This window comes from Callithrix jacchus, chromosome 12 (assembly GCF_049354715.1).
Source record: "Callithrix jacchus isolate 240 chromosome 12, calJac240_pri, whole genome shotgun sequence".
NCBI classification, from domain to species: Eukaryota; Metazoa; Chordata; class Mammalia; order Primates; family Cebidae; genus Callithrix; species Callithrix jacchus.
This window is the reverse complement of record NC_133513.1, coordinates 20,993,224-21,021,103: the sequence shown is the minus strand read 5'-3', so window position 1 is coordinate 21,021,103 and position 27,880 is coordinate 20,993,224. Positions and strand designations below refer to the sequence as shown.

Genomic DNA, 27,880 nt, shown 5'->3' with positions numbered 1-27,880 from the left:
AAACATTAGCTGGGGGTGGTGGCATGCACCTGTAGTCCCAGCTGCTCAGGAGGCTGAGGCAGGAGAATCACCTGGGAGGCAGAGGTTGCAGTGAGCCGAGATAGTGCCACTGCATTCCAGACTGGCTACAGAGCAACAGAGCAAGACTCCGTGTAAAAAAAAAAAAAGAAGCTACGATTGTACCAATGCACCACAGCCAGCCTGGGGCAACAGAGTAAAACCCTGCCTTCAAAAAGAAAAAAAAAAAAAAAAAAAAAAAAAGAAAGAAAAAGAAGAATCGTTTGGTGGATGAGGACTAGGAATATGAATTTTGAATAACCTGCGAGGAATTCCTTATACACATTAAAGTGTGAGAACCACTGCAGACACCAGTGGGTCTTTGAGCTAAAACTTGCCTTGCCTCTGGAACCTACAGAAACAGCAACAAGCCTCCCTCCCTCTTCCCTCTGAGCCAGTGCTTCTCAAACTGGGCTGCAGACTCCAAGCAGCTGGGACTCTTGAAAATATGTGGATGTCTGTGTCCATCCTCAGAGGTCCTCATATGAATGGTCTGGATGCAGCTGGGACTTTGGGAGTGTTTGTAAAGCTCCCCAGGTGATTTCAATGTGCAGCCAAGTATAAGAAGCACAGCTCCAAACCACTGGTTCCATTTAGAAGCCCCTGGAAGGCCTCAAGAGAACAAGCCCAGTTCTCAAAGCCACCTGTCTTTTTCCTCCTGGCAGAATGTGCTTTCCATACCAGGGGCTATGGGTTCCCTACAGCAGCCACACCTCATGCAGAGAGAGGCCTGCCCTGTGATAACCCCAGAACATTGGCATTAGGGATGCATGCAGTGTTACCTGGGACCACCACACAGCAAACCACACTGGGCTGTGCATAACTGCTCACCTCCCATGGTGCACAGAATGAATCTAGCACAAAACACCTTTATTTCCTACACAAAAGTTGTCATCCCTCTAAAAACTGGTTTTTTTAAAAATTATATTTCATCTTCATATTCTTATTTTTTTTTTTAGAGACAGAGTTTTGCTCTGTCACCCAGGCTGGGTGCAATCACAGCTCACTGCAGCCTCAACTTCCTGGGCTCAGGGGATCCTCCCACCTCTACCTCCAGAGTAGCTGGAACCACAGGCGCGCACCACCATGCCTGGCTAACTTAAAAGTTTTTGTAGACACGAGGTCTCATCATGTTGCTCAGGCTGGTCTCAAACTCCTGGGCTCAAGCTATCCTTCTGCCCAGGCTTCCCAAAGTGCTGGGATTACAGATATGAGTCACTGTATGGGGCCTCACTGCCATATCTTAAGAAGCCTTTAACTACAAAATTATTTTTGACTGAAAAAAGCTACTTGTCTATTGTTAAGCTAGTAGACAACTATTCTGAGAAATAACACTTGATCCTAGATTTACTTCCTATCTTGACTGGCTTTCTTATAAATCAAAGACACTAAAGTAGATAAATAGTAACAGTGGTAACAGCTAGCATTTTCCGAGCACTTACTTTGTCTAAGCACTACTCAAAGTTGTTTACTCTAATCCTGCCAGCAAGCTCTTAACAAGAGGAGGGGCATTACACTTCCTAGGAATCCTCGCATTTAATCCTCTCCAGAAACAGTTGGAGGCAGGATCTAAGATAGTCCCATTCTACAGGTGGAGAAACTAGGGCTCAGGTTCACACAACCCTGAATGAAAAGGAGCAGGAATTGAAGCCAGAAGCTCACCTCTGTGCCCAATGCCTCTAGTGAAATCCCAGCTGAAGCCAGGCACATGTCTTCACACTGTACATGCCAGTGTCTGGATGCTGGGGCCCTAGCCTGCGTCCCTGGCACAGCAAGATGCTCTGACCCTCTTGTCAACGATGTCAACAACCACGAAACACCTGTCCCTGTACTGTCATACATCTTTTAGAGCAGAGTAATGACCATGTGCAGAAAAACGGAGCTCAGGACTCCACATATCCATCAAGCAAGACAGGGTTTCACTCCTTTTTTGCAAAGTGAATGCTCATTAGCCCCAAACCTTAACAAAGAGTCTTTGAGCACCCGTCCATGCAGGCAGCCTGCACAGCCCTGAGGAATATTATTCACAATAAAACAATAGCACCCTGGGAACACCATTCTGAAGTGGAGAGGAAGGACAGGACCTTCGGAAGTGCTGAAAGCAACTACTTTGTGTGAATGCTTGGTTTTGAATAGGTAAAACATTCCCATGGGTCAAAATTCAAAAATGGCTGCAGAAGGTACCCAGAGCAGTCTCTCTCCTGGCCCATCCCATCCACCTCACTGCCCTGCGTACCCTCCGAGAGAAACCACTTCTATCAGTTTCTTGGGTATCCTTCTAATCTCTCCTTAGAGAAACACAAGCGAATATGAACATGTATTCTGATTTTTACTTTTTTCTTTTTGAGACAGGGTCTTACTTTTGCTAGGGTGAAGTGGTATGATCACAGCTCACTGCAGTCTCAAACTTCTGGGCTCAAGGAATCTGCCTGCCTCAGTCTCCTGAGTTGCTGGGACTACAGGCTCGTAACACCACATCCAGCTATTTTTCTAATTTTTTTTGTAGTGATGGGGTCTTGCTATGTTGCCCAGGATGATCTTGAACTCCTGGCCTCAAGTGATGCTCCTGCCTCACCCTCCTTCCAAAGTACTGGGATTACAGGATTACAGGTGTCAGCCACCGTGCCCGGCCCTTTCCTTTCCTTCTTTTTTTTTTTTTTTTTTTTTTTTTTTTTTTTTTTTTTTTTTTTTTTTTTTTTTTGGAGACAGTCTTGCTTTATCATCCAAATTGGAGTGCAGTGGCCTGAACTCGGTTTACTGCAACCTCTGCCTCCCAGGTTCAAGTGATTCTCCCACCTTAACCTCCCGAATAGCTGGGATTACAGATGCGTACCACCTCACCTGGCTAATTTTTGTATTTTTTAGTAGAGACAGGGTTTTCCCATGTTACAAATTGGTCTTGAATTCCTGAGCTCAAAGTGATCTGCCCGCCTTGGCCTCCCAAAGTGCTGGGATTACAGGTGTGAGCCACCATGCCCAGCCTTTTCTTCCCCTCATACATAAAAGGTGACATACTCCATAGTCACCCTAAATCCTGACTCCTCCACTTAATAATACCTCCTCCAGAGATCTTTCCCTGTGGGTACACAAAGGCCATCCTCATTTCAGAGCCACTAGCACTCTACTATACAGACACACCATAATTTATTTAGCAAGCTCCCTACTGGCCACTTGAGTTGCTTCTTATAGTTTGCTATTACAAATGGGATAAATTCCCAGAGGTAAAACTGTTGGGTTAAACATATACACATTTAGGCTAAGTACAGTGACTCATGCCCATAATCCCAGTACTTTGGGAGGCCCAGGTGAGAGTTTGGCTTGACTCCCAGAGTTTGAGACCAGCCTGAGCAACACAATGAGATCCCATAGCTAGAAAAAAAAATAAATAACTGGGCATGGTGGCACACATCTGTGGTCCCAGTTACTTGGGATCTCAGGAGATCCAGGAAATCAGGCTGCAGTGAGCCATGATCACACCATTGCACTCTGGCCTGGGCAATGAAGTGAGACCCCGCCTCAAAAAAAAAAAAAAAAAAAAAAAAGAGGTATACGTATTCCCCCATAAGCAATGTATAAAAAGACAAAGTAGGTGCTTTGACTGCAGAGAGCTACTTGAGTCTCAGCTCTGCAGTTCCCTTTGCCAGTGACCTGGGCAAGCTACTTTCCTTCTCCATGCCTTGGGTTCCTCATCTATAAAATGGGGATAACAACCAGCCCCACCTAACAGAGCTGTTATGCAGACTATGGGACTTAATACCTGTAAAGCACCTCAACAGTCTGCCCAAGGTCATCATCTGTTGAAGGTTTATCACTGCTGTTCCCAACTCCTAGCCCAGCTATTTTCTAGGACACAAGGAAAGCAGGCATCTGTACTACAGCCCGGCGAGTCCAGGACGGGGCTGGAGCGCTGCTGGCCGGAGCTATTGCAAGGTGAGCAAGCTGTCTGGGTCTGGTCAGCCTGGCAGGATACAGCTAATCAGTGTCCCAGAGTTAATCTCGCTCAGAGAAGCTGACTCACATGAAAGAAACTTAGGAGAGGCTGGAAAGGAAACCAGAAGGCTAAGAGGTTAATTTACATGAGAAATAAGACTGCTAGGGGAGCCAGACACAGCCCCCAGCCTCTCCCCACCGGTGAGTGCCTCACCCCCTAAAGGTAAGCCATGTGCATGGACACGTCAAGGACCAGCGGTGTATGATTTGACATCTATCCTGAAAACCTAAAGCCCTCATCCATCCTGGGTGGCTCCTCACCATCTCCACCACCTTCCCAGGGCCACACCACCCCTGCCTTCTCACCAGAAGTGCAGCCACTGCCCTGGGGCTCCACCCCCACCGACAGTCTAGTCTCAACACAGAGCCTGTTAAATCCCACATGGGATCACCTCCTTCCTCTGCTCAACGCCCTCTGGTGGCCCCTCCTGCCCTCAGAGTCAGAGTCAAAGCCCAAGTCCTTCTAGTGGCCCCAAAGGCCACCGTGATCTCTGGCCATGTCAGCTTCTGCCCCTCTCCCTGGCTCATCCCACTGCCTCCCTCTTGGCCTCCTTGGTTCTCAGGCCAGCCTGGCATGCTCCCAATGCTCCCACCCCAGGATCTCTGCATAAACTGTTCCTTGGCCTCTTCTGCCCCTGGCCTCTGCCCCACAGACCCACATGGCTCACCTCTCACCTTTCACCGCCTTCAAGCACCTGCTCAGGTAACCTCTCAGGATGGCCTCCTCTGAGCATCTTACTTAAAACTGCACCCTCACCGCCTCACCTAATCCCCTCCATTCCTCTTCACACCCTCACCCCACTCTGTTTGGTTTTCTCCATAGCATGAATCATTGTCTAACATATAATTGGGTTGATGTAATTGTTTTGTAAATTCTCTTTTATGGAAACATAAGCACCATAAAGGCAAGGATTTTTCCTTTTTTTTTGAGACGAAATATCAGCTCAGTGGCCCAGGTACACTGGCGTGATCTCAGCTCACTGCAACCTCCGCCTCCTGAGTTCAAGTGATTCTCCTGCCTCAGCTTCCCGATTAGCTGGATTACAGGTGCATGCCACCACACCTCGCTGTTTATATTTTTAGTACAGATGGGGTTTCACCAGGTTAGCCAGTCTGGTCTCGAACTAATGACCTCAAATGAGGTCTTAGCCTCCCAAAGTGCTAGGATTACAGGCGTGAACCACTGTGCTTGGCCAAGGCAAGGATTTTTGTCCCTTCCATTTGCTGACACCTCCCTAGTGGCCTGCAGAGAACATGATACCACCGCTCCGGGCCATCTGAACCCATCAGGGCCCATCTATCAGCTGGGACATCTCTTCTTTTTGTCCAGGTAGCATCCACTCCCTTTCTTCTGCTAACTGCATCACTCTTTTCAGTTTTGGGGTGACCCAGGCTTAGATAATCAGTGCACTTCATCCCCCAGATACAACAGCTGGCTCAACGACTGACACGTGATCCAAGCCAGGCCAATGAGATGGGATTCTGAAACTCCTATGGGAATGCCTGAAGAAAGCAGCTCTTTCCATGCCCTGGGACCACTAGAAGTAAAGCTAGCAAAAGCTGAGGACACCTTGGGAAGCTTGAGAATGCACTGAACCAAAGGGCAAGGTCTTTTGTTGTTGTTGTTCTCTGAGAAGGAGTCTGGCTCATCGCCTAGGCTGGAGTGCAGTGGCGTGTGTCCTTGGCTCACTGTAACTTCCACCTCCTGGGTTCAAGTGATTCTCCTGCCAGCCTCCCGAGTAGCTGGGACTACAAGTGCATGCCACAACGCCCAGCTAATTTTTGGCAACCTCCACCTCCCGGGTTCAAGCAATTGTCTTGCTACAACCTCATGAGTAGCTGGGACTACAGGTACATGCCACCATGCACAGCTAATTTTTTTTTTTTTTTTTTTGTATTTAGGAGAGACGGGGTTTCACCATGTTGGCCAGGATGGTCTCGATCTCTTGACCTCATGATCCATCCATCTCGGCCTCCCAAAGTGCTGGGATTACAGGTGTGAGCCACCGTGCTCAGCCAAGAGTTGGGGTTAAAAGTGTGACCCACCATGCCGGGCCCAAGGGCAAGGTCTTAATGGCACTGTTTGGGTTCCTGGATCCAGATGCACCTCCTGGACTTTTCAGCATAAGCCAATAAATACCTGCTTTTCCAAGGCTAGTTAGCTTTCCTGTCACTTGTTTTAGTTAGCACACTTAGGTCTCCAGTCTCTTGGAGAGGACTGCCATGCACAGAAATGAATGGGTTTCTCAGATTGAGTTTGCTTTCTGACACATTATATCTTTCAATGGGTTACAGGTAAGACTTGCTGGGTTGGGAGCCCATTGGTCCCTCCTTGGTAAGACAGTGAATGTCTCTGTTCTGATATTCTACGTGTTCAGCTCTTAGAAGGCACCCTATTTCCTAGTTCTGGTGGGGTCCTCGCTGTGGGACAAATCATATGCAGCTTAGAGACCTGTGTGGTTTGAGCAACCTGCTAACGGCACAATGTTCTGGCTTAACTAACCACTGCCAAGTAGCAAAGGGGCCCCCTGATCCTCCAGGGGGAGGATATAAATAAAAAGTTATTCTTTTTGGTCTATACCTTTCTACCTGGCTCCAAAAGATCACTCTACCTGTGGGGTGGTGTGTGAGACTAGGGGCAGCCACAGTAACACAGGAAGGCATCAAGATGGGAGAGGACTGTGGCTGGGATTAAAGTTTAACAGTGAGGCTGGGCACAGTGGCTCATGCCTGTCATCCTACCACTTAGGGAGGTCGAGGTAGGCAGATCACTTGAGGTCAGGAGTTTGAAACCAGCCTGGCCAACATGGTGAAACCATGTCTCTACTAAAAATACAAAAATAAGCCAGGCATAGTGGCGCACACCTGTAATCCCAGCTACTTGGGAGGCTGAGGCAGGAGAATCACTTGAACCCAGGAGGCGGAGGTTGCAGTGTGCCAGCATCATGCCACTGCACTCCAGCCTGAGTGACAGAGACTCTGACTCCAAAAATTGAAAAAAAAAAAAATAATAATAACAGTGAAGAAAGAGAAAAATGGACATGCTGGGAAGAGCTGTAGGAGGCTGAGCCAAAGAATTGGGTGATTGGACATGGGCATGTGGGGGAAGATGCTCAGATTCCCAGCTCAGACACTGGGTACATGGTGGTACGATTCTCAGAGACAGAAACTCACTGGGAAAAGGGAAAGGGCTGGGAACAGATGCCAAATTCAGTTTCAGGTGCCCGGGAGACAGCAAGAAACCCATGCTGCTCAGTGGCCTCAGCCTGCCCTGCTTCACTAATTCACTTTACTAGTCTACCAAATGATTAAGAAATATAGGCCAGGCACAGTGGCTCATGCCTGTTATCCCAGCCCTTTGGGAGGCCAAGGCAGGAAGATCACTTGGGGCTAGGAGTTTGAAACCAGCCTGGGCAATATCACCAGACTCTGTTTCTACCAAAAAAAGAGCTGGGCATGATGGCATGAGCCTGTAGTCCCAGCTACTCAGGAGGCTGAGGCAGGAAGATGGCTGAAGCCAGGAGTTCGAGGCTGCAGTGAGCTATGACTGTGTCACTGCCCTCCAGTCTGGATGACAGAGCAAGACCCTGACTCAAAAAAAAAAAAAAAAAAGAAAAGAAAAGAAAAAATAAAATTTTAGAATGTTTCAAAAGCAGCACCTTTATTAATGGGCATGGGGAGGATGGTTTGGTCTCTCTCTTGACTTACCTAGTAACTTAAACCACAGCAGAGCCTAATTTACAGTAACTCTACCACCCAGTTCTTGACAAAACAAACACATTTCCTAGATCTAAGATGCATATGACAGGTACTTACCAAATGTATCAAGTATGTCGGTGATAAGCACAAATTTGCTTGGGTAGAATTGAATAACACTGGTGTCTGAAAGAAGCTTTGAACACTAAAAAAAGAGAAAAGAAGAGAAAATTCACTCTGGCATGGCTGGTATGGGTAGGACACTCTAGACCTGAAAAATTAATGGCTTCTATAAACAAGCTGAGGTACTTACTGAGTGCCAAGGCCTGTGCTAGGCACTGAGCACAAAACGACAAGCTAAACCACTATGCTTCTGACAAAGAGAGCTGGACTCTGCTCACAACAGAGCCTCTTTTTTTTTCCTCCTCCTCCTCCTTTTTTTCTTTTTTTGGTAGAGACAGGAAATGTTGCCCAGGCTGGCCTTAAACTCCCAACCTCAGGCAATCCTCCCACCTCAGCCTCCCAAAGTGCTGGGATTACCAGCGTGAGCCACTGCACCCAGACCATAACATAGCCTCTTAAGGAAATACACAATCACCTTGTTCCAGAAAGCCTTATCCAAAAGGATCCTGCTTGTATACGGAACCAGGAAGCACTCAAAACCACTGAGAGAAGTGAATGACATCTCTCTCCTCACAGTCTGCGTCTGTGGCCCCATCTTTGTTCAACTGCTTTGCAGACTGGCTTCTTCTGTTTATTTCAGGGTGATCAGGATCCTTAAACATTATTTTCTAAGAAATGACCCCATAAGTAAATCCTCAAGGCTTCATAAACTCACACTGATTATTTATACTCACTCCCAAATTCCCCACTAAAAGGAACATAATAAGTTCAATGAATACATGTTACTCTGCAAATATGAACTTCAACACTGAGAACATTTCAGCTTTGCAGGGAATTGCTGAATTCTACATTCTCATTCATGCCAAAGGGTTACAGCCATGTTCAGGACTCTTCGTTTAATTTTTTTAAATGTTATTATTTTATTAGTGATAAAGTCTTGCTCTGTTACTCAGGCTGGAGTGCACTCACTGGTGCAATCATAGCACACTGTAGCCATGAACTCCTGGGCTCACGCAATCCTCCCACCTCAGCCTCCTGAGCAGCTGGAACTACAGGCATGTACCACCATGGCTGGCTAATTTTTTTCTTTTTTAATTTTGTGTAGAGGCAGGCTCTCTCTATGTTGCTCAGGCTGCTCTTGAACTCCTAACCTCAAGCAATCATCCCACGTCGGCCCCCCAAAGTGCTGGAAATACAGGTATGAGTCACTGCACCTGGCCAACATGTTTGTAACTCTTTTTTTGGGGGGGGGCACTCATCTGCTATTGAGTGTTCAGGACTCTTTTCCCCCCTCCCCCAGATAGAGTCTCACTCTATTGCCCAGGCTGGAGTGCAATGGCACGATCTCCACTTACTGTAACCTCCGCCTCCCAGGTTCAAGTGATTCTCCTGCCTCAGCCTCCAAAGTAGCTGGGATTACAAGTACACATCACCACACCCAGCTAATTTTTGTATTTTTAGTTGAGACAGGGTTTCACCATATTGGTCAGGCTGGTCTCAAACTCCTGACCTAGTGATCTGCCCGCCTCAGCCTCCCAAAGTGAGTCACTGCACCTGGCCTCAGGACTCTTAATAGAAGACCACGGTCACACAATGCAGCCCCAAACACCCTAAATTAAGTCATCTTTTATCATCAGAAACAGAAAAGCTCTATTTTGAAGAACTAAATTTAATGCCATGCCCTGAAGTCTTTGTAAATTCAAAAGTCAGCATAAGGAATTAAATAACTTTGCTACATTTCATCACCCCCATGGTTGACTCTCATAAAAAAAAGTCGCTTAAAAATAAAAAAAAGATGTTCAGACATTTAGAAAGGATTATTTAATAAGCAATTCCAACATGCAGAGATTGGCGAGAACATTCACCATGTCAAAAGATAGCTTGACATGTGTTTTCAGTTTGGTGTTGTTACCCAGTATCTACATCGTTAGAGTCACCAAGCTTCTCCATAGCATTACACGCCTAAAAGGAAAAAAACGTGTCTGATTTGGGAAACATCCTCTTACAGCCCAGATGTTGGGGTGGGGGAGCAGGAATGTAAGCTGTAAAAACAATAGTGCTGACACCAAACATGGCAATTGGATGTATGTGGAATTCCATTTCCTGATGCCTCACTGTGTGATTTTCATATGCCCTTTGTGAGAGTTCCAACTTAAACAACTGCCCCATGAGATTTCAAGGCTGGAAAAAACTAACAACTCCAAATCTTAGAGACTGTTTACAATACACACTTCTCGGTTCCTAGGGACGTGACATCGCTGAGTTCTACCCAGAGCTGGGGTTGCACAGTCTTTCAGAGATGAGTTACTGCCCACTGGTGAGGTGAGAGAGAGAGAATTTAAACAGAGGATTTCAAATTAAACACAGCTGGGGCTTCCCAAACATCTGTGCACTGATTTTTCTCCCAAGCCGGTTTCATAGGACATATATTTTATAAAGGAAAACAGGAACAAGATCTTGTTTTTAATCCAAAGTTAAAGCTCTAATGATCTTATGAATTTCAGGTACTTTTTAAATTACTGTTTTGAAGATGCCACAGTTTTTAAAGCTTTGGTGCCAATTCCTAAATTTGTCTGATAAGAATCAGGTACCCCAGGTATGTGTTAAAAATACAAATCCCAGCTGAGCATGGTGGCTCATGCCTGTAATCCCAGCACTTTGGGAAGCTGAGGCAGGAAGATCGTTTGAGCCCAGGAGTTTGAGACCAGCCTCGGCAATGTAGTGGGACCCCAGTTTCTACAAAAATTATCCTGGCATGATGGTATGTACCTGGAGCCCTAACTACTCAGGAGGCAGAGGTGGGAGAATCACTTGAGCAAACAAAGCAGAGGTTGCAGTGAACCAAGACCACCCCACTGTACTCCAGCATGGGAGACAGAGCAAGAACCTGTCTCAAAAAAAAAAAAAGGTTAAAAAAAATTGAACAGCCAGAACAAATGCATACATTCAAAGATGACCTGTGGCTGAGTAGGAAGGAAGGAAGTAGACCACTACCGTCCAGAATATGTTTTAAAAATCCAAAAACTCAATACGAAAAATACAGGTAACAAAATGGAAAAACGGGCGAAAGAAATCAGCAAAGGGCATTTTACAAAAAAGGAAACCTCAACAGCCTAAAAGTGCATGAAAAGATGCTCATTTTTATTAGTAATCGAGGAACTGCAAATTAAAACCACAAGAAAATATGACTAGAAAAATTAAAATAGAAAATCTACCACCAAATGGTGGTAGAACGTTGAATAGCACAGAATCTCACATACCCACATGCTACTACAAGTGTATGTTGGCACCAGCTACTATGGAAAATAACTTAGCATTATCTCGAAAAGTTAAAGAGATACAGAGCAGTTCCACTCTTAGGGATAGGTTCTTACCTAGAAAAAAGCTTTACATGGACATGACGAAGTATGACATTGCCCATACAGTGAAAGACGAAAAGAGCCAGACACTCATCAACAGTTGGCAAAATTTATGCATCAGAAGATGATTTCATACTCAATGCAATCCCTGTCTGAATCCCAGAAGGTTTTTTTTTTAATTTTGTAAAAATTGACAAGCTGATCCAAAAATTCATAAAAAATGGAAAGGACCCAGAACAGTGAAAATAATTTTTTAAAAAAGAATAAAGTTAAAAGACTTATAAGACCCACACTGGGCACGGTGGCTCATGCCTGTAATCCCAGCACTTTGGGGGCTGAAGTGGGCGAATCAGCCAAGGTGGCCAAAGTCAGGAGTTTGAAATGAGACCAGTGTGGGCAACATGGTAAAACCCTGTCTCTACTAAAAATACAAAAATCAGCTGGGCATGGTGGCGGGCGCCTATAATCTCAGCTACTCAGGAGGCTGAGGCAGGACAATTGCTTGAACCTGGGAGGTTACGGCTTCAGTGAGCCGAGGTGAGATGGTACCACTATACCCTCTAGCATGGAAGACAGAGCAAGAATCCGGTTTAAAAAAAAAAAAAAAAAAAAAAGACTATACTATCCAATTTCAAACTTACTATAATGTCATAGAAATCAAGACAATGTGAAACTGGTCAGGTGTGGTGGCTCATGCCTGTAATTCCAGCACTTCGGGAAGCTGAGGTGGGCGGATCACTTGAGGTTAGGAGTTTTGAGACCAGCCTGGCCAACACAGCGAAACTCCATCTCTATTAAAATACAAAAAAAAAGCCAGATATGATGGCACACATCTGTAATGCCAGCTACTGGGGAGGCTGAGGCAGGAGAATCACTTGAACCTAGGAGGCTGAGGTTGCAGTGAGCCGAGATCGCACCACTACACCCCAGCCAGGGCGACAGAGTGAGACTGTCTCAAATAAAAAAAAAAGAGAGACAATGTATAACTAGCATAAGGATTGATTTACGGATCAACAGAGTAACAGTGAGAAGCCAGAAATAAACCCTTACATTTATGTCAATTGATTTTTGTTTTTTAAGTAGTCTGAGTTTGCTGCCAGTAGTCAACTGATTTTTAACAAAAGTGCCAAGATCTCAGTAGGGAAAAAGACAGTTAACATGGTTTGGCTCTGTGTCTCCATCCAACTCTCATGTAGACCTGTAATCCCCAGTGTGGGAGAAGAGGCCTCGTGGGAGATAACTGAACCATGGGGGAGGGCTTCCCCTTGCTGTTCTCATGATACAGTTCTCATGAGATCTGGTTGTTTGAAAGCGTGTGTCATCTCCCCGTTTTCTTTCTCTCTCTCTCTCTCTCTCTCTCTCTCTCTCTTGCTCTGCTACAGAAAGGTGTACCCACTTCTCTTTCGCCTTCTGCCATGATTTTAAGTTTCCTGAGGCCTCCCCAGCCATGCTTCCTATACAGCCTGCAGAACTGAGTCAGTTATACTTCTTTTCTTCACAAATCACCCATTCTCAGGTAGTTCTTTATAGTAATTTGAGAATGGACTAATACAATAGTCTTTTCAACAAATGTTGCTGAGACAACTGTAGCTCCATATGCAAAAAATAAAATACTTAGATCCTTACCTTATAGCACATATAAAAAGTAATTCAAAATGAAGCACTGACCTAAATGTAAGCGCTAAAATTATAAAACTTCTAGAAGAAAACAAAGGGAAAAATATCTTCATGACCTTGAGCTAGGCAAAGAGTTCTTAAATACAACTACAATAGCATAAGCTAAAATGAGAAAATTGATGAAGGAAGCTAAAAGCAAAAACTTCTGGCTAGGTGCTGTGGCTCACATCTGTAATCCTAGCACTTTGGGAGGCCAAGGTGGGCAGATCATTTGAGGTCAGGAGTTCAAGACCAGCCTGGCCAACATGGCGAAACCCCATCTCTACTAAAAATACACATATTAACTGGGCATGGTGGTAGGCGCCTGTAATTCCAGCTACTCGGGAGGCTGAGGAAGAGAACTGCTTGAACCCAAGAGGCAGAGGTTGCAGTGAGCTGATATCATGCCACTGCTCTCCAGCCTGGGCAAGGAGAGTGAAACTCTGTCTCAAAAAACTTAATTAATTAAATTAAAACTCCTGCACTTCAAAGACACAATTATGAAAACAAAAAGACAAGCCACAGACTAGATCACATACTTGACAAAGAAATAGTATGAAAAACATATTTTAAAAAACCTGTTATATAACTGGCCGGGTGCATTGGCTCATGCCTATAATCCTAGCACTTTAGGAGGCCAAGATCAAAGGACTGCTTGAGAACAGGAGTTCGAGACCAGCCTGGGCAACAAAGTGAAACCCTCTGTCTCTACAAAAAAATTTAAAAATTAGCTGGGTGTGGCAGCACATGTCTGTAGCCCTAGCTACTAGGGAGGCTGAGGTGGGAGGATCACTGGAGCCCAGGAGGTCAAGGCTACAGTGAGCTGTGATGGCACCACTGCACTCCATCTAGAGTCACAGAGCAAGACCCTGCCTCCCAACAACAACAACGAAAAACTGCTACAACTCAACCAAATAACACAATTTTTCAACGGGAAGGCCTTGAATAGACATTTCACCGTAGAAATACAGATGACCAATAGCATGTACAAAGATGCTGAACATTAGTGTTAGGAATATGAAAATTAAAACCATAACACTTCAAATCCTATAGGATGACAGGATGGTTATAATAAAAACAACAGGCCAGGTATAATGGCTCAAGCCTGTAATCCCGGCACTTTGGGAGGCTGAGGTGGGAAGATCACTTGAAGCCAGGAGTTCAAGACCAGACTGAGCAACACAGCATGACCCTGTCCCTACAAAAAAAATCTTTAAAAATTATACTGGGCATGGTAGTCCCAGCTACGCAGGAGGCTGAGCTGGGAGGATCACTTGAGGCTAGAGCTTGAGGCTGCAGTGAGCTATGATCGTGGCACAGAACTCCAGTGTGGGTGACAGAGTGAGACCCTGTCTCAAAAAAACAAAAAGAAAACAGAAAAAAAGATGGACAATGCTGAGTGTCAGAGAAAGTGTGAAGGAATTAGAACCCTCATGTAAATGCTGGAGCCATCTGGAAAACAGTTTGGCAGTTTCTCAACAAGTTAAACCTAACCATATGATCCAGCAATCACATTCCTAAAAATTTACCTAAGAGTAATAAAAACATAAGCCTACACAAATAACTGTATGCAAATGTGCATAGCAGCATTATTCATAACAGTTGGAGAGTGGGAACAACCCAAATGCCCATCGACTTAAGATAATCACACATTAGAATACAAGTCAGCAGGAAAAAGGAACAAAGTACCCACATATAATATGATGTGGATGAACCTCAAACATATTATGCCAAAGAAAACAATCCAAGGCCGGGCATGGTGGCTCACATCTGTAGTCCCAGCACTCTGGGAGGCCGAGGCAGGTGGATCACCTGAGGTCAGGAGTTCGAGACCAGCCCGACCAACATGGTGAAACCCCATCTCCACTAAAAATATGAAAATTAGCTGGGCGTGGTGGCACACAGCTGTGATCCCAGCTACTCAGGAGGCTGAAGCAAGAGAATCGCTTGAACCTGGGAGGCAGAGGTTGCAGTCAGCCAAGATGCACTCTAGCCTAGGTGACAGAGCAAGACTCCATCTCAGAAAAAAAAAAAAAAGAATCCAATTAAAAACTGGACAAATGAGCTGGAGAGACATTTCTCAAAAGATGTTATACAAATTAGCCAACAAATATGTGAAAAAAATGTTCAACATCACTCATCATCAGGGAAATCATCAAATGTAAACCACATGAAAATGGCTACTATCAAAAAGACAAAAATAGGCTGGGCATGGTGGTATGTGCCTGTAGTCCCAGCTACTTGGGAGGCTGAGGTGGGAGGATCACTTGAGTCTGGGATTTCTAGGCTGACTCTAATGCAGTATGATCACGTCTGGGATTAACTACTGCATTCCAGCCTGGGCAACCTCGTCTCTGAAAAGAAAAAAAATCCTGGTGAGAATGCAGAGAAAAAGAAACTTCTTTTTTTTTTTTCTTGAGACATAGCTTCACTCCTGTCACCCATGCTGGAATGCAATGGTACGATCTCAGCTCACTGCAACCTCCACCTCCTCCTGGGTTTGAGCGATTCCTCTGCCTCAACCTCCAAAGTAGCTGGGATTACAGGCACCCGCCACCATGCCCAGCTAATTTTTGTATTCTTAGTAGAGACAGGGTTTCACCATGTTGGCCAGGCTGGTCTCGAACTCCTGACCTCAGGTGATGCCCCCTCCTTGGCCTCCTAAAATGCTGGGACTCAGGAATGTGCCACCACACCGGACCAAAAAGGGAACTTCTATTCACTGTGGGTGGGAATATAAATTAGTGTAACAATTCTAGAAAACAGTATGAAAATTTCTCAAAAGTAGAACCACCATATGATGTAGCAATCTCACAACTAGGTTATCTATCTAAAGAAAAGGAAATCAGTATATGAAAGAAATACAGGGAGAAGATCCAAGATGGCCCTTTAGGAGCAGCTCAGGATTGCAGCTCCCAGTGAAAGCACAGTGAGTGAGTGGACACCTCATTTCCAGACGGATCTTTATTGCCCACAGACCAGGAGATTCCCAGGTGGAGGAGCCCCACGGGTCGCCAGCGCGGCTGTTTTGGCCAATGCGGCTGTTTCGGCTGGCGCTGCGGCTCTCTGTACAAAATACACTGGTCTGGTTGCCCTTTTAAGCTGGCAATTGGAGCTCCAAGAAGGCAGATTGACCCATTCATCTGATTAAATGGGTCTGAAACAGGGAGCCAGGCCAGGAGATTCCCGGGCAGCACCGTTGTTTCAGCCGGCGCAGTGGGTCGCCGCATGGGAAAATCACACAGATCTCGGTGCCCTTTTAGCAGGCGACTGGAACACCTGGGAGAGAGTCAACCGTTCAACTTAAAAAAAAAAAAAAAAAGGCTCTGAGGCAGGGAGCCAGGTGATCAGGCTCGGCGGGTCCCACCCCCACAAAAAAATCAAAACTAAACAAAAAATAGCAACAGGAAATGCTTGGAGTCGAGAGTTTCACGGCAAGCAGAGGTGAACCCAGGATGGTGCAGCTCGGTGGGGGAGGGGCATCTGCCAATACCGAGGCACTCCACCCCTACTGAGGTAGTCCACCATTGCTGAGGCAGCCTGCCATTGCTGAGGCAACCTGCCATAACAGAGAGTGTCTGCCATTACAGAGGTGGGCCCCCATTGCCAAGGCAGTTCTAACCACACCCATATAAACAGGACTGCAGGGAAGTTCACATTGCAGCAGGGCGGAGCCCACAGCAGCTCAGCAAAGCCTCTGTAGGCAGACAGTGACAAGGCTGCCTCCTTGCTGGGCAGGGCAGCCCTGGGGAAAAAAAAAAGGCAGCAGCACAACGGATACTCATAAATCCTAACTCCCCGGGACAGAGCACCTGGGGAAAAAAAGGGGGTTTATAAGTTCTGCTGCAGCAGACTTAAATGTACCTGCCTAGCAGCTCTGAATTAACAATGGAGCTCACAGCTCAACACTTGAGCTCCTACAAAAAACAGACTGTCTCCTCAAGCAGCTCCCTGACCCCCATATATCCAAAGAGTCACCTCACAAAGGACTGCTCAGACTGACATTTGGAGGGCATCATTCTGGGACAAAGATAGCAGAAGAAGAAACTGGTAGCAACCCTTACTGTTCTGCAGGTGATCCCCAGGCAAGCAGGGCCTGGAGGGGACCTCAGCAGTCCTACAGCAGAGGGGCCAGACTGTTAGAAGGAAAACTAAGAAACAAATAACTTCATCATCAACAATCTGGACATCCATCCACTCAGAGATCCAATCTGAAAATCAGCAACTACACAGACGATAGGTGGATAAATCCACAAAGATGGGAAGAAACCAGCGCAAAAAGGAGGAAAACACCTGAAACCAGAACACCTCTCCTTCTACAAGGGATCACAACTCCTCACCAGCAAGGGAACAAAGCTGGATGGAGAATGAGTGTGATGAAATAACAGAATCAGACTTCAGAAGGTGGGTAATGAGAAACTTCGGTGAGCTAAAAGAACATGTTCTAACTCAATGCAAAGAAACTAAGAACCTTGAAAAAAGATTTGACAAAATGATAATGAGAATGGACAACTTAGAGAGGAATATGAGTGAACTGATGGAGCTGAAAAACACAACACAAGAACTTCACGAAGGATGCACAAGTTTCAACAGCTGAATTGACCAAGCAGAAGAAAGGATATCAGAGGTTGAAGATCAACTCAATGAAATAAAACGAGAAGGCAAGATTAGAGAAAAAAAGCACAAAAAAGAATGAACAAAGTCTCCAAGAAATGTGGGACTATGTGAAGAGACCTAATCTATGTTTGATAGGTGTACCTGAATGTGACAAAGAGAATGAATCCAAGCTGGAAAATACTCTTCAGGATATTATCCAGGAAAACTTCTCCAACCTAGCAAGGCAGGCCAATATTCAAGTCCACAAAATACAGAGAACACCACGAAGATATTCCTCAAGAAGAGCAACCCCAAGGCACATAATCATCAGATTCACCAGGGTTGAAATGAAGGAGAAAATGCTAAGGGCAGCCAGATAGAAAGGTCAGGTTACCCACAAAGGGAAGCCCACCAGACTCACAGCAGATCTCTCGGCAGAAACCCTACAAGCCAGAAGAGAGTGGGGGCCAATACTCAACATCCTTTAAGAAAAGAACTTTCAACCCAGAATTTCATATCCAGCCAAACTAAACTTCATAAGAGAAGGAAAAAAATAAAATCCTTTGCAAACAAGCAAGTACTCAGATTTTTGTCACCACCAGGACTGCTTTAAAAGAGCTCCTGAAAGAGGCACTACACATAGAAAGGAACAAGCAGTACCAGCCATTCTGAAAATATACCAAATGGTAAAGAGCATCAACAAAATGAAGACTCTGCATCAACTAACGGGCAAAACAGTCAGCTAGCATCAAAATGGCAGTATCGAATTCACACATAACAATATTAACCCTAAATGTAAATGGGCTAAATGCACCAATCAAAAGACACAGACTGGCAAATTGGATAAAAAGCCAAAACCCATTGGTGTGCTGTATCCAGGAAACCCATCTCACATGCACGGATACACAAAGGCTCAAAATAAAGGGATGGAGGAAGATTTACCAAGCAAATGGAGAGCAAAAAAAAGCAGGAGTTGCAATTCTCATCTCTGATAAAACAGACTTTAAAGCAACAAAGATCAAGAGACAAAGAAGGACATTACATAATGGTAAAAGGACTGATACAACAAGAAGAGCTAACAATCCTAAATATATACACACCCAATACAGGAGCACCCAGATACATAAGGCAAGTTCTTAATGACCTACAAAGAGATTCAGACTCCCACACAATAAGAGTGGGAGACTTTAACACTCCACTGTCAATATTAGACAGATCAACCAGACAGAAAATTAACAAGGATATCCAGGACTTGAACTCAGACCTGGAACAAGCAAACCTGATAGACATTACAGAACTCTCCACCCAAATCGACAGAATATACATTCTTCTCAGCACCACATCAAACCTACTCTAAAATTGACCACATAATTGGAAGTAAAGCACTCCTCAGCAAATGCAAAACAACTGAAATCATAACACTCTCTCAGACCACAGTGCAATCAAGTTAGAACTCAGAATTCAGAAACTAACTCAGAACCACACAGCTTCATGGAAACTGAACAACTGGCTCTTGAATGTTGACTGGATAAACAATGAAATGAAGGCAGAAACAAAGTTCTTTGAAACCAATGAGAACAAGCCACAACATACCAGAATCTCTGGGACACATTTAAAGCAGTCTCCAGAGGAAAATATATAGCAATAAGTGTCCACATGAGAAGAGTGGAGAGATCCAAAATTGACACTCTATTGTCAAAACTGAAAGAGCTAGAGGAGCAAGACCAAAAACACTCAAAACCTAGCAGAAGACAAGAAATAACTAAGATAAGAGCAGAACTGAAGGAGATAGAGACACGAAAAACCCTTCAAAGAATCAATAAATCCAGCAGCTGGTTTTTCAAAAATGGACAAAATAGACAGACCACTAGCCAGACTAATAAAAAAGAAAAGAGAGAATAACCAAATAGATGCAATAAAAAATGATAAAGGGGAAATCACCACAGATCCCACAGAAATTCAAACCATCATCAGAGAACATTACAAACAACTCTATGCACATAAACTAGTAAACCTGGAAGAAATGGATAAATTCCTGGAAACTTGCCTCCTCCCAAGCCTAAACCATGAAGAAGTCAAAACCATGAATAGACCAATAACAAGGTCTGAAGTTGAGGCAGCAATTAAGAGCCTACCACACAAAAAAAACCCAGGTCCAGATGGGTTCACAGCCGAATTCTACCAGACACACAAAGAGGAACTGTTACCATTCCTCCTGAAACTATTCCAAATAATCCTAAAAGAGGAAATCCTTCCCAAATCATTTTATGAGACCAACATCATCCTGATACCAAAACCCGGCAGAGACTCAAAAAGAAAAGAAAATTTCAGGCCAATATCCATGATGAACACAGATGCAAAAATCTTTAATAAAATACTGGCAAGCCGATTGCAACAGCACATCAAAAAGCTTATCCACCATGATCAAGTAGGATTCATCCCGGGGATGCAAGGCTGGTTCAACATACGCAAGTCTATAAACGTAATTCACCACATAAACAGAACCAAAGACAAAAAACACGATTATCTCAATTGATGCAGAGCAGGCCTTTGAAAAAATTCAACAGGCCTTGATGCTAAAAACCCTCAATAAACTCGGTATTGATGGAACGTATCTCAAAATAATAAAAGCTATTTATGACAAACCAACAGCCAGTATCATACTGAATGGACAAAAACTGGAAGCATTCCCTTTGAAATCCGGCACTAGACAAGGATGCCCTCTCTCACCACTCCTATTCAATATAGTACTGGAAGTTTTAGCCAGATCAATCAGGCAAGAAAAAGAAATAAAGGGTATTCAAATAGGAAAGAAGGAAGCCAAATTGTCTTTATTTGCAGACGACATGACAGTATATCTAGAAGACCCCATCGTCTCAGCCCAAAATCTCCTGAAACTGATAAGCAACTTCAGCAAAGTCTCAGGATACAAAAGCAATGTGCAGAAATCACAAGCATTCCTATACACCAATAACAGACTTAAAGAGAGCCAAATCAAGAACGAACTGCCATTCACAATTGCTACAAAGATAATAAAATACCTAGGAATACAACTAACAAGGAACGTAAAGGACCTCTTCAAGGAGAACTACAAACCACTGCTCAACGAAATCAGGGAGGACACAAACAGATGGAGAAACATTCCATGTTCATGGTTAGGAAGAATCAATATCGTGAAAATGGCCATACTGCCCAAAGTAATTTACAGATTCAACACTATCCCTATCAAGCTACCAATGACCTTCTTCACAGAACTGGAGAAAACCACCATGAACTTCACATGAAACCAAAAGAGAGCCCGCATAGCCAAGTCAATTCTAAGTAAAAAGAACTCAGCGGGAGGCATCACACTACTGGACTTCAAAATATACTAAAGGCTACCATAATCAAAACAGCATGGTACTGGTACCAAAACAGAAATATAGACCAATGGAACAGAACAGAGGCGTCGGAGGCAACACAACATATCTGCAACCATCTGATCTTTGACAAACCTGACAAAAACAAGCAATGGGGAAAGGATTCCCTGTTCAATAAATGGCGTTGGGAAAACTGGCTAGCCATGTGCAGAAAACAGAAACTGGACCCCTTCCTGACACCTTACACTAAAATTAACTCCAGATGGATTAAAGACTTAAACATAAGGCCTAAAACCATAAAAAGCCTAGAAGAAAATCTAGGCAAAACCATTCAGGGCATAGGAGTAGGCAAGGACTTCATGACCAAAACACCAAAAGCATTGGGAACAAAAGCCAAAATAGACAAATGGGACCTAATCAAACTCCACAGCTTCTGCACAGCAAAAGAAACAGTCATTAGAGTGGACCGGCAACCAACAGAATGGGAAAAAATTTTTGTAGTTTACCCATCTGACAAAGGGCTGATCCAGAATTTACAAAGAACTAAAACAGATTTACAAGAAAAAAAAAGCCCATTCAAAAGTGGGCAAAGGATATGAACAGACACTTTACAAAAGAAGACATACATGAGGCCAACAAACATATGAAAAAATGCTCATCATCACTGGTCATTAGAGAGATGCAAATCAAAACCACATTGAGATAGCATCTCACGCCAGTTAGAATGGCGATCATTAAAAAATCTGGAGACAACAGATGCTGGAGAGGATGTGGAGAAATAGGAACACTTTTACACTGCTGGTGGGAGTGTAAATTAGTTCAACCATTGTGGAAGACAGTGTGGCGATTCCTCAAGGCCTTAGAAATAGAAATTCCATTTGACCCAGCAATCCCATTACTGGGTATATATCCAAAGGATTATAAATCGTTCTACTGTAAGGACACATGCACACGAATGTTCAATGCAGCATTGTTTACAATAGCAAAGACCCGGAATCAACCCAAATGTCCATCAATGATAGACATTACAGGGAAAATGTGGCACGTATACACCACGGAATATTATGCAGCAATCAAAAACGATGAGTTCATGTCCTTTGTAGGGACATGGATGAACCTGGAGAACATCATTCTCAGCAAACTGACACAAGAACAGAAAATAAAATACCACATGTTCTCACTCATAGGCAGGTGTTGAACAATGAGAACACATGGACACAGGGAGGGGAGCACTACACACTGTGGTCTGTTGGGGGGAGTAGGGGAGGGACAGCGGTGGGTGGGGAGTTGGGGAGAAATAGCATGGGAAGAAATGCCAGATATAGGTGAAGGGGAGGAAGGCAGCAAATCACACTGCCACGTATGTACCTATGCAACAATCTTGCATATTCTTCACATGTACCCCAAAACCTAAAATGCAATTAAAAAAAAGAAAGAAACACCTGCAGTACCATGTTTATTGTAGCACTATTCACAAGAGCTAAGATATAAAATCAATCTAAATGTACTTAAATGGATTAATAAAGAAAACATGATACACACAGAGTAACATTATTTAGCCATAAAAAATGAAACTACAATCCCAGCACTTTGGGAGGCTGAGGCGGGTGAATCACGAGGTCAGGAGATCGAGACCATCCTGGTCAACATGGTGAAACCCCGTCTCTACTAAAAATACAAAAACTTAGCTGGGCATGGTGGTGTGTGCCTGTAATCCCAGCTACTCAGGAGGCTGAGGCAGGAGAATTGCCTGAACCCAGGTGGCGGAGGTTGCGGTGAGCTGAGATCATGCCATTGCACTCCAGCCTGGGTAACAAGAGCGAAACTCCGTCTCAAAAAAAAAAAATGAAACTACATCATTCACAGCAACACGAATGAGCCTGGAAGACATCATGTTAAGTGAAACAGGCACAGAAAGATAAATACTGCATTTCTCACTCATATGTGGGAGCTATAAAAGTTGAGCTCATAAAAGTAGAGAGTAGAACTGCAATTACTAGAGGCTGGGAAGGGTAGGGGCAAGGGGAGCACAGACAGGTTGGTTAATGGGTGCAAAATTACAGCTACATAGTAGGAGTAAGTTCTAGTGTTCTAGTCACTAGAGTGACTATAGTTCACAATTTACGTGTTCATTTTTTTTGAGACACAGTCTCGCTCTGTCGCTCAGGCTGGAGTGCAGTGGTGCAATCTCAGCTCCCTGCAACCTCCACCTCCCAGGTTCAAGTAATTCTCATGCCTCAGCCTCCCACTAACTAGGATTACAGGCGTGTGCCACCAGACCTAGCTTATTGTGTATTTTCAAATAGCTAGAGGAGAAGATTTTGAATGTTCCCAATACACAGAAATCAGACGTTTGAGGTGATGAATATGCTAATTATTTGGATTTGATCATTACACGCTGGATACGTATATCAAAATATCACTCTGTACCCGATAAATACGTAGAATTATTATGTATCAATTAAAAAGGCACATTATACTATGTGAGAGAAGCCAGATGCAAAAGATTATCTACTGAATAATCCCATGTATATGAAATGTCAAAGGCAGTAGAGTCAGAAAACAGACTTGTGGTTTTCTGGGGTTGGGTATGGCAGTGGGGTTTGATTACAAACAGGCTTGGGGAATCTGGGGAGGTATAAAAATGTTCTAAAGCTAGATTGTGTGATAGTTGCACAACTACAAATTTAGGAAAAAAAAATCACTGAATTGGCCTGAAGTGATGGCTCACACCTGTAATCCCAGCACTGTGGGAGGCCAAGGAGGGTAGATCACCTGAGGTCAGGAGTTAGAGACCAGCCTGGCCAACATGGTGAAACCCCACCTTTAAAAAAAAAAAATAATAATAGATAAAAATTTTAAAAATAAATCACTGAATTATACATTTACAATGGGTGGACTTTATGATATGCAAAATATGCCTTAGTAAAGCAGTTATCACCCCACCCCACACACAAAAACTTCTACTGGGAAAAAAAAAAAAACTTCTACTGTATAGCAAATAAGGTGAACTGTGCTCTTTTCTCTAAACTCTGCACCTTGACTATGTCTCCTCTTCTGTTTTGAGACGGAGTCTCACTCTGTTACCAAGGCTGTAATGCAGTGGTGCAATCTCAGCTCACTGCAACATCCACCTTCCAGGTTTAAGTCTCCCAAGTAGGTGGGACTACAAGCACCTGCCACCACACCCGGCTAACTTTTGTATTTTTAGTAGAGATGGGGTTTCACCATGTTGGTCACGCTGGTCTCAAACTCCTGGGATCAAGCGATTCAGCTGCCTCAGCCTCCCAACATGCTGGGATTACAGACATGAGCCACTGTGCCCAGCCTTGACTATATCTTTTGGATAAAGAAGGCAGTCCTTAATGCATTGTAGAATTGTTACTATCAGCCAGATGTGGAGTTGATTAAACACACTTATGATTATTTTGTTTGCAAAGACATAAATCAAATCTCCCCCAGATGTAAACCTCTTAGAAGACACAGTTCTAAACTACAGTAATCTATGGAGATACTGCCAATGCAAATATTGTGAAGAAGCACTTTTTAGTTCAGATAGTTTCTCACTCAAGGCACTCAGCAGGTAACCCTCACCATGGGCATCCAGGATGAGAGGCCTGGCCTTTGGGACTGTTTACTCTGTAAACTAAGAACAGTGATCGAAGAGAAATGGGCTGGGGTTTGCCTCCCATCATGAAACACCAAAGAAATCACCCCTACTATATAAGGAGTCATCTTAAAAGACTTCAAGTGTCCAGTGTGAAGATTCCTGGACTCTCCAGCCTTTCAAAAGAACAGGTGAGAAAACAAATGTCACATTATCATAACATGGATGAGAATGGATCTGTCCTTTTGAACTAAAATGGGAGTTCAGAAGTCCTTTGTTAACTCTGCTCTGAAAATGATAATTTAATACATTATTCCTTTCCTAATGTGCTTCTGGGTACATTTTGCTGAGATGGTAGGATCTTCAGGGCCAAGAAATAGAAGCTGTTTTCCATATAGTACTTGTTCTTGTGGTTCAAGAATCATCACTGGCTTAACAAATTCAGCAACAGAGAAGATTCAATGTATGCACCTCTCCCAACACTGTAAATATCATCTCCTTTTCACACAGCATGCAGAATACGTCTGAAAAATGCATTTATCAAGGACACACATCATTAATCCCGAAGATACCAAACCAATGCAGTCAAGGCAACCTGAAAGAAAGTTGCTCAATCTTTAGTGTGTGCAAATCATAAATGTCAGGAGTTACACTATGATTAATGTACTGTACAACACATGGGGTATCATCTATTCTAGGTAATCTAGGGTGAAGAATGCTTCCTGGAGTAGTGCAGTGCACAACCTGTGCAGCTGTACATGGTGACCCTGGGATTAGCCATCTCATAAAAACACAGATTCATAATCATAGCTTTTCACAAGAAGTATATGAAAATGAAAGCATGAAAGAGCAAGGATAAGACCCTGCAGGCAGGCCCCTGAAAACTCTAAGTCTCCACAGTGGCATTTTACATAGGAAATTCTGGGTGGGGGCAAAGGGGGTCATTAGATCTAACCTGGATGACAATTTTTAGAGCCTTCACTTTCTGGTCGGAGGCCCAGGCGTCCTTCAGCGACTGATTGAGCTCCTCTATGCGGTTGACATAATCCTGCTGAGTCAGGTTCAACAGCTCCTTCTGGGAACCCTGTGGGGAGAAGGCAGAAGGTGAAGGCACAGCCAGGAAAAACGTCTCGACTGTCACCCCTTTGAAGAATACTAGGTATTGACTGAGCTTTGGTCTCTACGTTTTCCTCATATCCCCACCAGCATTGACAGGTTTCCCTTGCAACTTGCAATCAAAGAGGTTCTTTGCGTTTTCTGACTCAGATGGGCAGAGTGCTGTGGGTTGACAGGCTGGCCTTGGAAGCAAGTCAGACCTAAGCCACCTCCCAGTTCCGTCACTGAGTAGCTGTGTGACCCCGGGTGAGTGACTTTCCTCTCAGAGCCTCATCTGTGAATAGAGGTAACAGGACATACCTCATTCCACCAACTGGGGGCCTCCTGTGCGCTGGGCATGGGCCTAGATGCTCAAAATACAAAGACATTTTTGCTCAAGATGCCCAAGCAATAAGACATGACAGGGTATTTCAGCACTAACGGAGCTTAAGATACTAAAGATAGATGGATATTAACTCAAACTAAGATAAATGCTCAGGAGAAAAGACAATTCTCTGGGGACACATACCATAGTTCACTAGATCTGAGGTGCCCATTGGAAAAAGCACACTGTTTCATGGGCTACCAAGGAAGAAAAATGTGCTGATCACTGACAGGAACCAACTGAGGAACATATACTCCAGTTTCAGAGATACTCTAATGTGAGAGAAATAGTACATCTCAGAATGGAAGAAATATGGTAACAAAGAAATGGGCTGTAAACTGTGGTGGGGCGATTCAGGAATGGCTTCCTGGAGGAGTGATGCTCAAGGCAAACTCTCAGTGGAGTGCAGGTGTTAACTAGGCACTGTGGAATGTGAGGGGTGTTAACTAGACCAGGCAGAGAGTAATCAGGACAGAAAGACGACCATAGCAGAAACCCTTAGCAGCTGAGCAGAAGATCACTGCAGGGATGAAATGACCATGTAGGTAAAGACTTGGCACAGTCCCTGGTGCTCCCTAACCCTGGGCTATTGTTAAGAGGCTCTTCACAAAACTCACAGGAGTGAAGGTCATGCAAACATACATGACGAGACCAGGAACCAAATGTTTATATGTGTATCTCCTACAATCCAAAGTGAAAAACCCTATACTAAAGAAATGAGTTGGCCGGGTACAGTGGCTCACGTCTGTAATCCCAGCACACCGGGAAGCCTAGGCAGGTGGATCACTTGAGGTCAGGAGTTCGAGACCAGCCTGGCCAACACTGTGAAACGCTGTCTCTCCTAAAAATACAAAAATTAGCTGGGAGTGGTAGTGTGTGCCTGTAATCCCAGCTACTCGAGAGGCTGAGGCAGGAGAACTGCTTGAACCTGGGAGGCAGAGGTTGCAGTTAGCTGAGATCACACCACTGCACTCCAGCCTGAGTGACAGAATGACCTGCAACCTTCATCTCCTGGGTTCAAGCAATTCTCCTATGTCAGCCTCCCAAGTAGCTGGGATTACAGACACCCGCCACCACACCCAACTAATTTTTGCATTTTTAGTAGAGACAGAGTTTCACCACGTTGGCCAGGCCTTGAACTCCTGACCTCAGGCAATCTGCTCACCTTGGCCTCCCAAAGTGCTGGGATTACAGGTGTGAGCCACTGCACCCAGCCAAGATTTTGTTCAAGACATCTGTATTTGTTGGTTACATTTACTAATGTTTAAGTGTTGGCAAAAGACTCACATCTTTTTCAAAGTACATATAGGCCAATTAAAAGATTCCTATGGGCCATATCCAGCCAGCCCAAGCAGCATCTGTTACAAAGAAAGGACTCTGTACTACACAAGGCTGCTTCTCAGGGAGGTGACTGCAGTTTGGTTTTTTTGTCATTTTTTGTCTTTTTTAAGACAAAGTCTCGCTCTTTCGCCCAGGCTGGAGTGCAGTGGCCTGATCTCAGCTCACTATAACCTCTGTCTCCCAAGTTCAAGCAATTCTCCTGTCTCAGCCTCCTGAAGAGCTGGGATTACAAGCATCCACCCCCATGCCTGGCTAATTTTTGTATTTTTAGTAGAGTTGCGGTTTCACCACGTTGGCCAGGCTGGTCTTGAACTCCTGACCTCAGGTGATCTGTCCACCTCAGCCTCCCAAGCTGGAATTATAGGCATGAGCCACCGCACCCAGCCCTGCAGTTGGTTTTTACCAGTAGACACTGTCCCCAGGCAACCCAGCCTTGCTCAGGCATCACAATGAGAAAACAGGCCTTTGGAAAAGCAGCCGTCAGGATTCTGTGAGCTCGGCCAACTGCACAGCTGGCATCCTTCCCTGGATGGAGTCACTGCCTCAGGAAGACCGAGCACAATCCGCAGACCGGGAATTAATCAAAGGGCAGCCACCGAAGTTGACCTCACTTGGC

The 27,880-nt window shown here is 44.4% G+C and overlaps 1 protein-coding gene across 4 annotated transcripts in view; it reads right to left on the bottom strand.

Annotated features, from left to right (window-relative positions):
- Window positions 1–27,880, bottom strand: part of VPS35L (VPS35 endosomal protein sorting factor like) — a 153,431-nt gene that overhangs the window by 101,565 nt on the left and 23,986 nt on the right. For all 4 annotated transcript variants that reach the window (XM_078344797.1, XM_035267100.3, XM_078344796.1 and 1 more), the window contains exons 7-8: window positions 25,399–25,527; window positions 7,864–7,948 (exon numbers count right to left, since the gene is read on the bottom strand). In XM_078344797.1, the coding sequence (XP_078200923.1) occupies window positions 7,864–7,948; window positions 25,399–25,527 (214 nt within the window). The remainder of the gene's footprint in view (window positions 1–7,863; window positions 7,949–25,398; window positions 25,528–27,880) is intronic.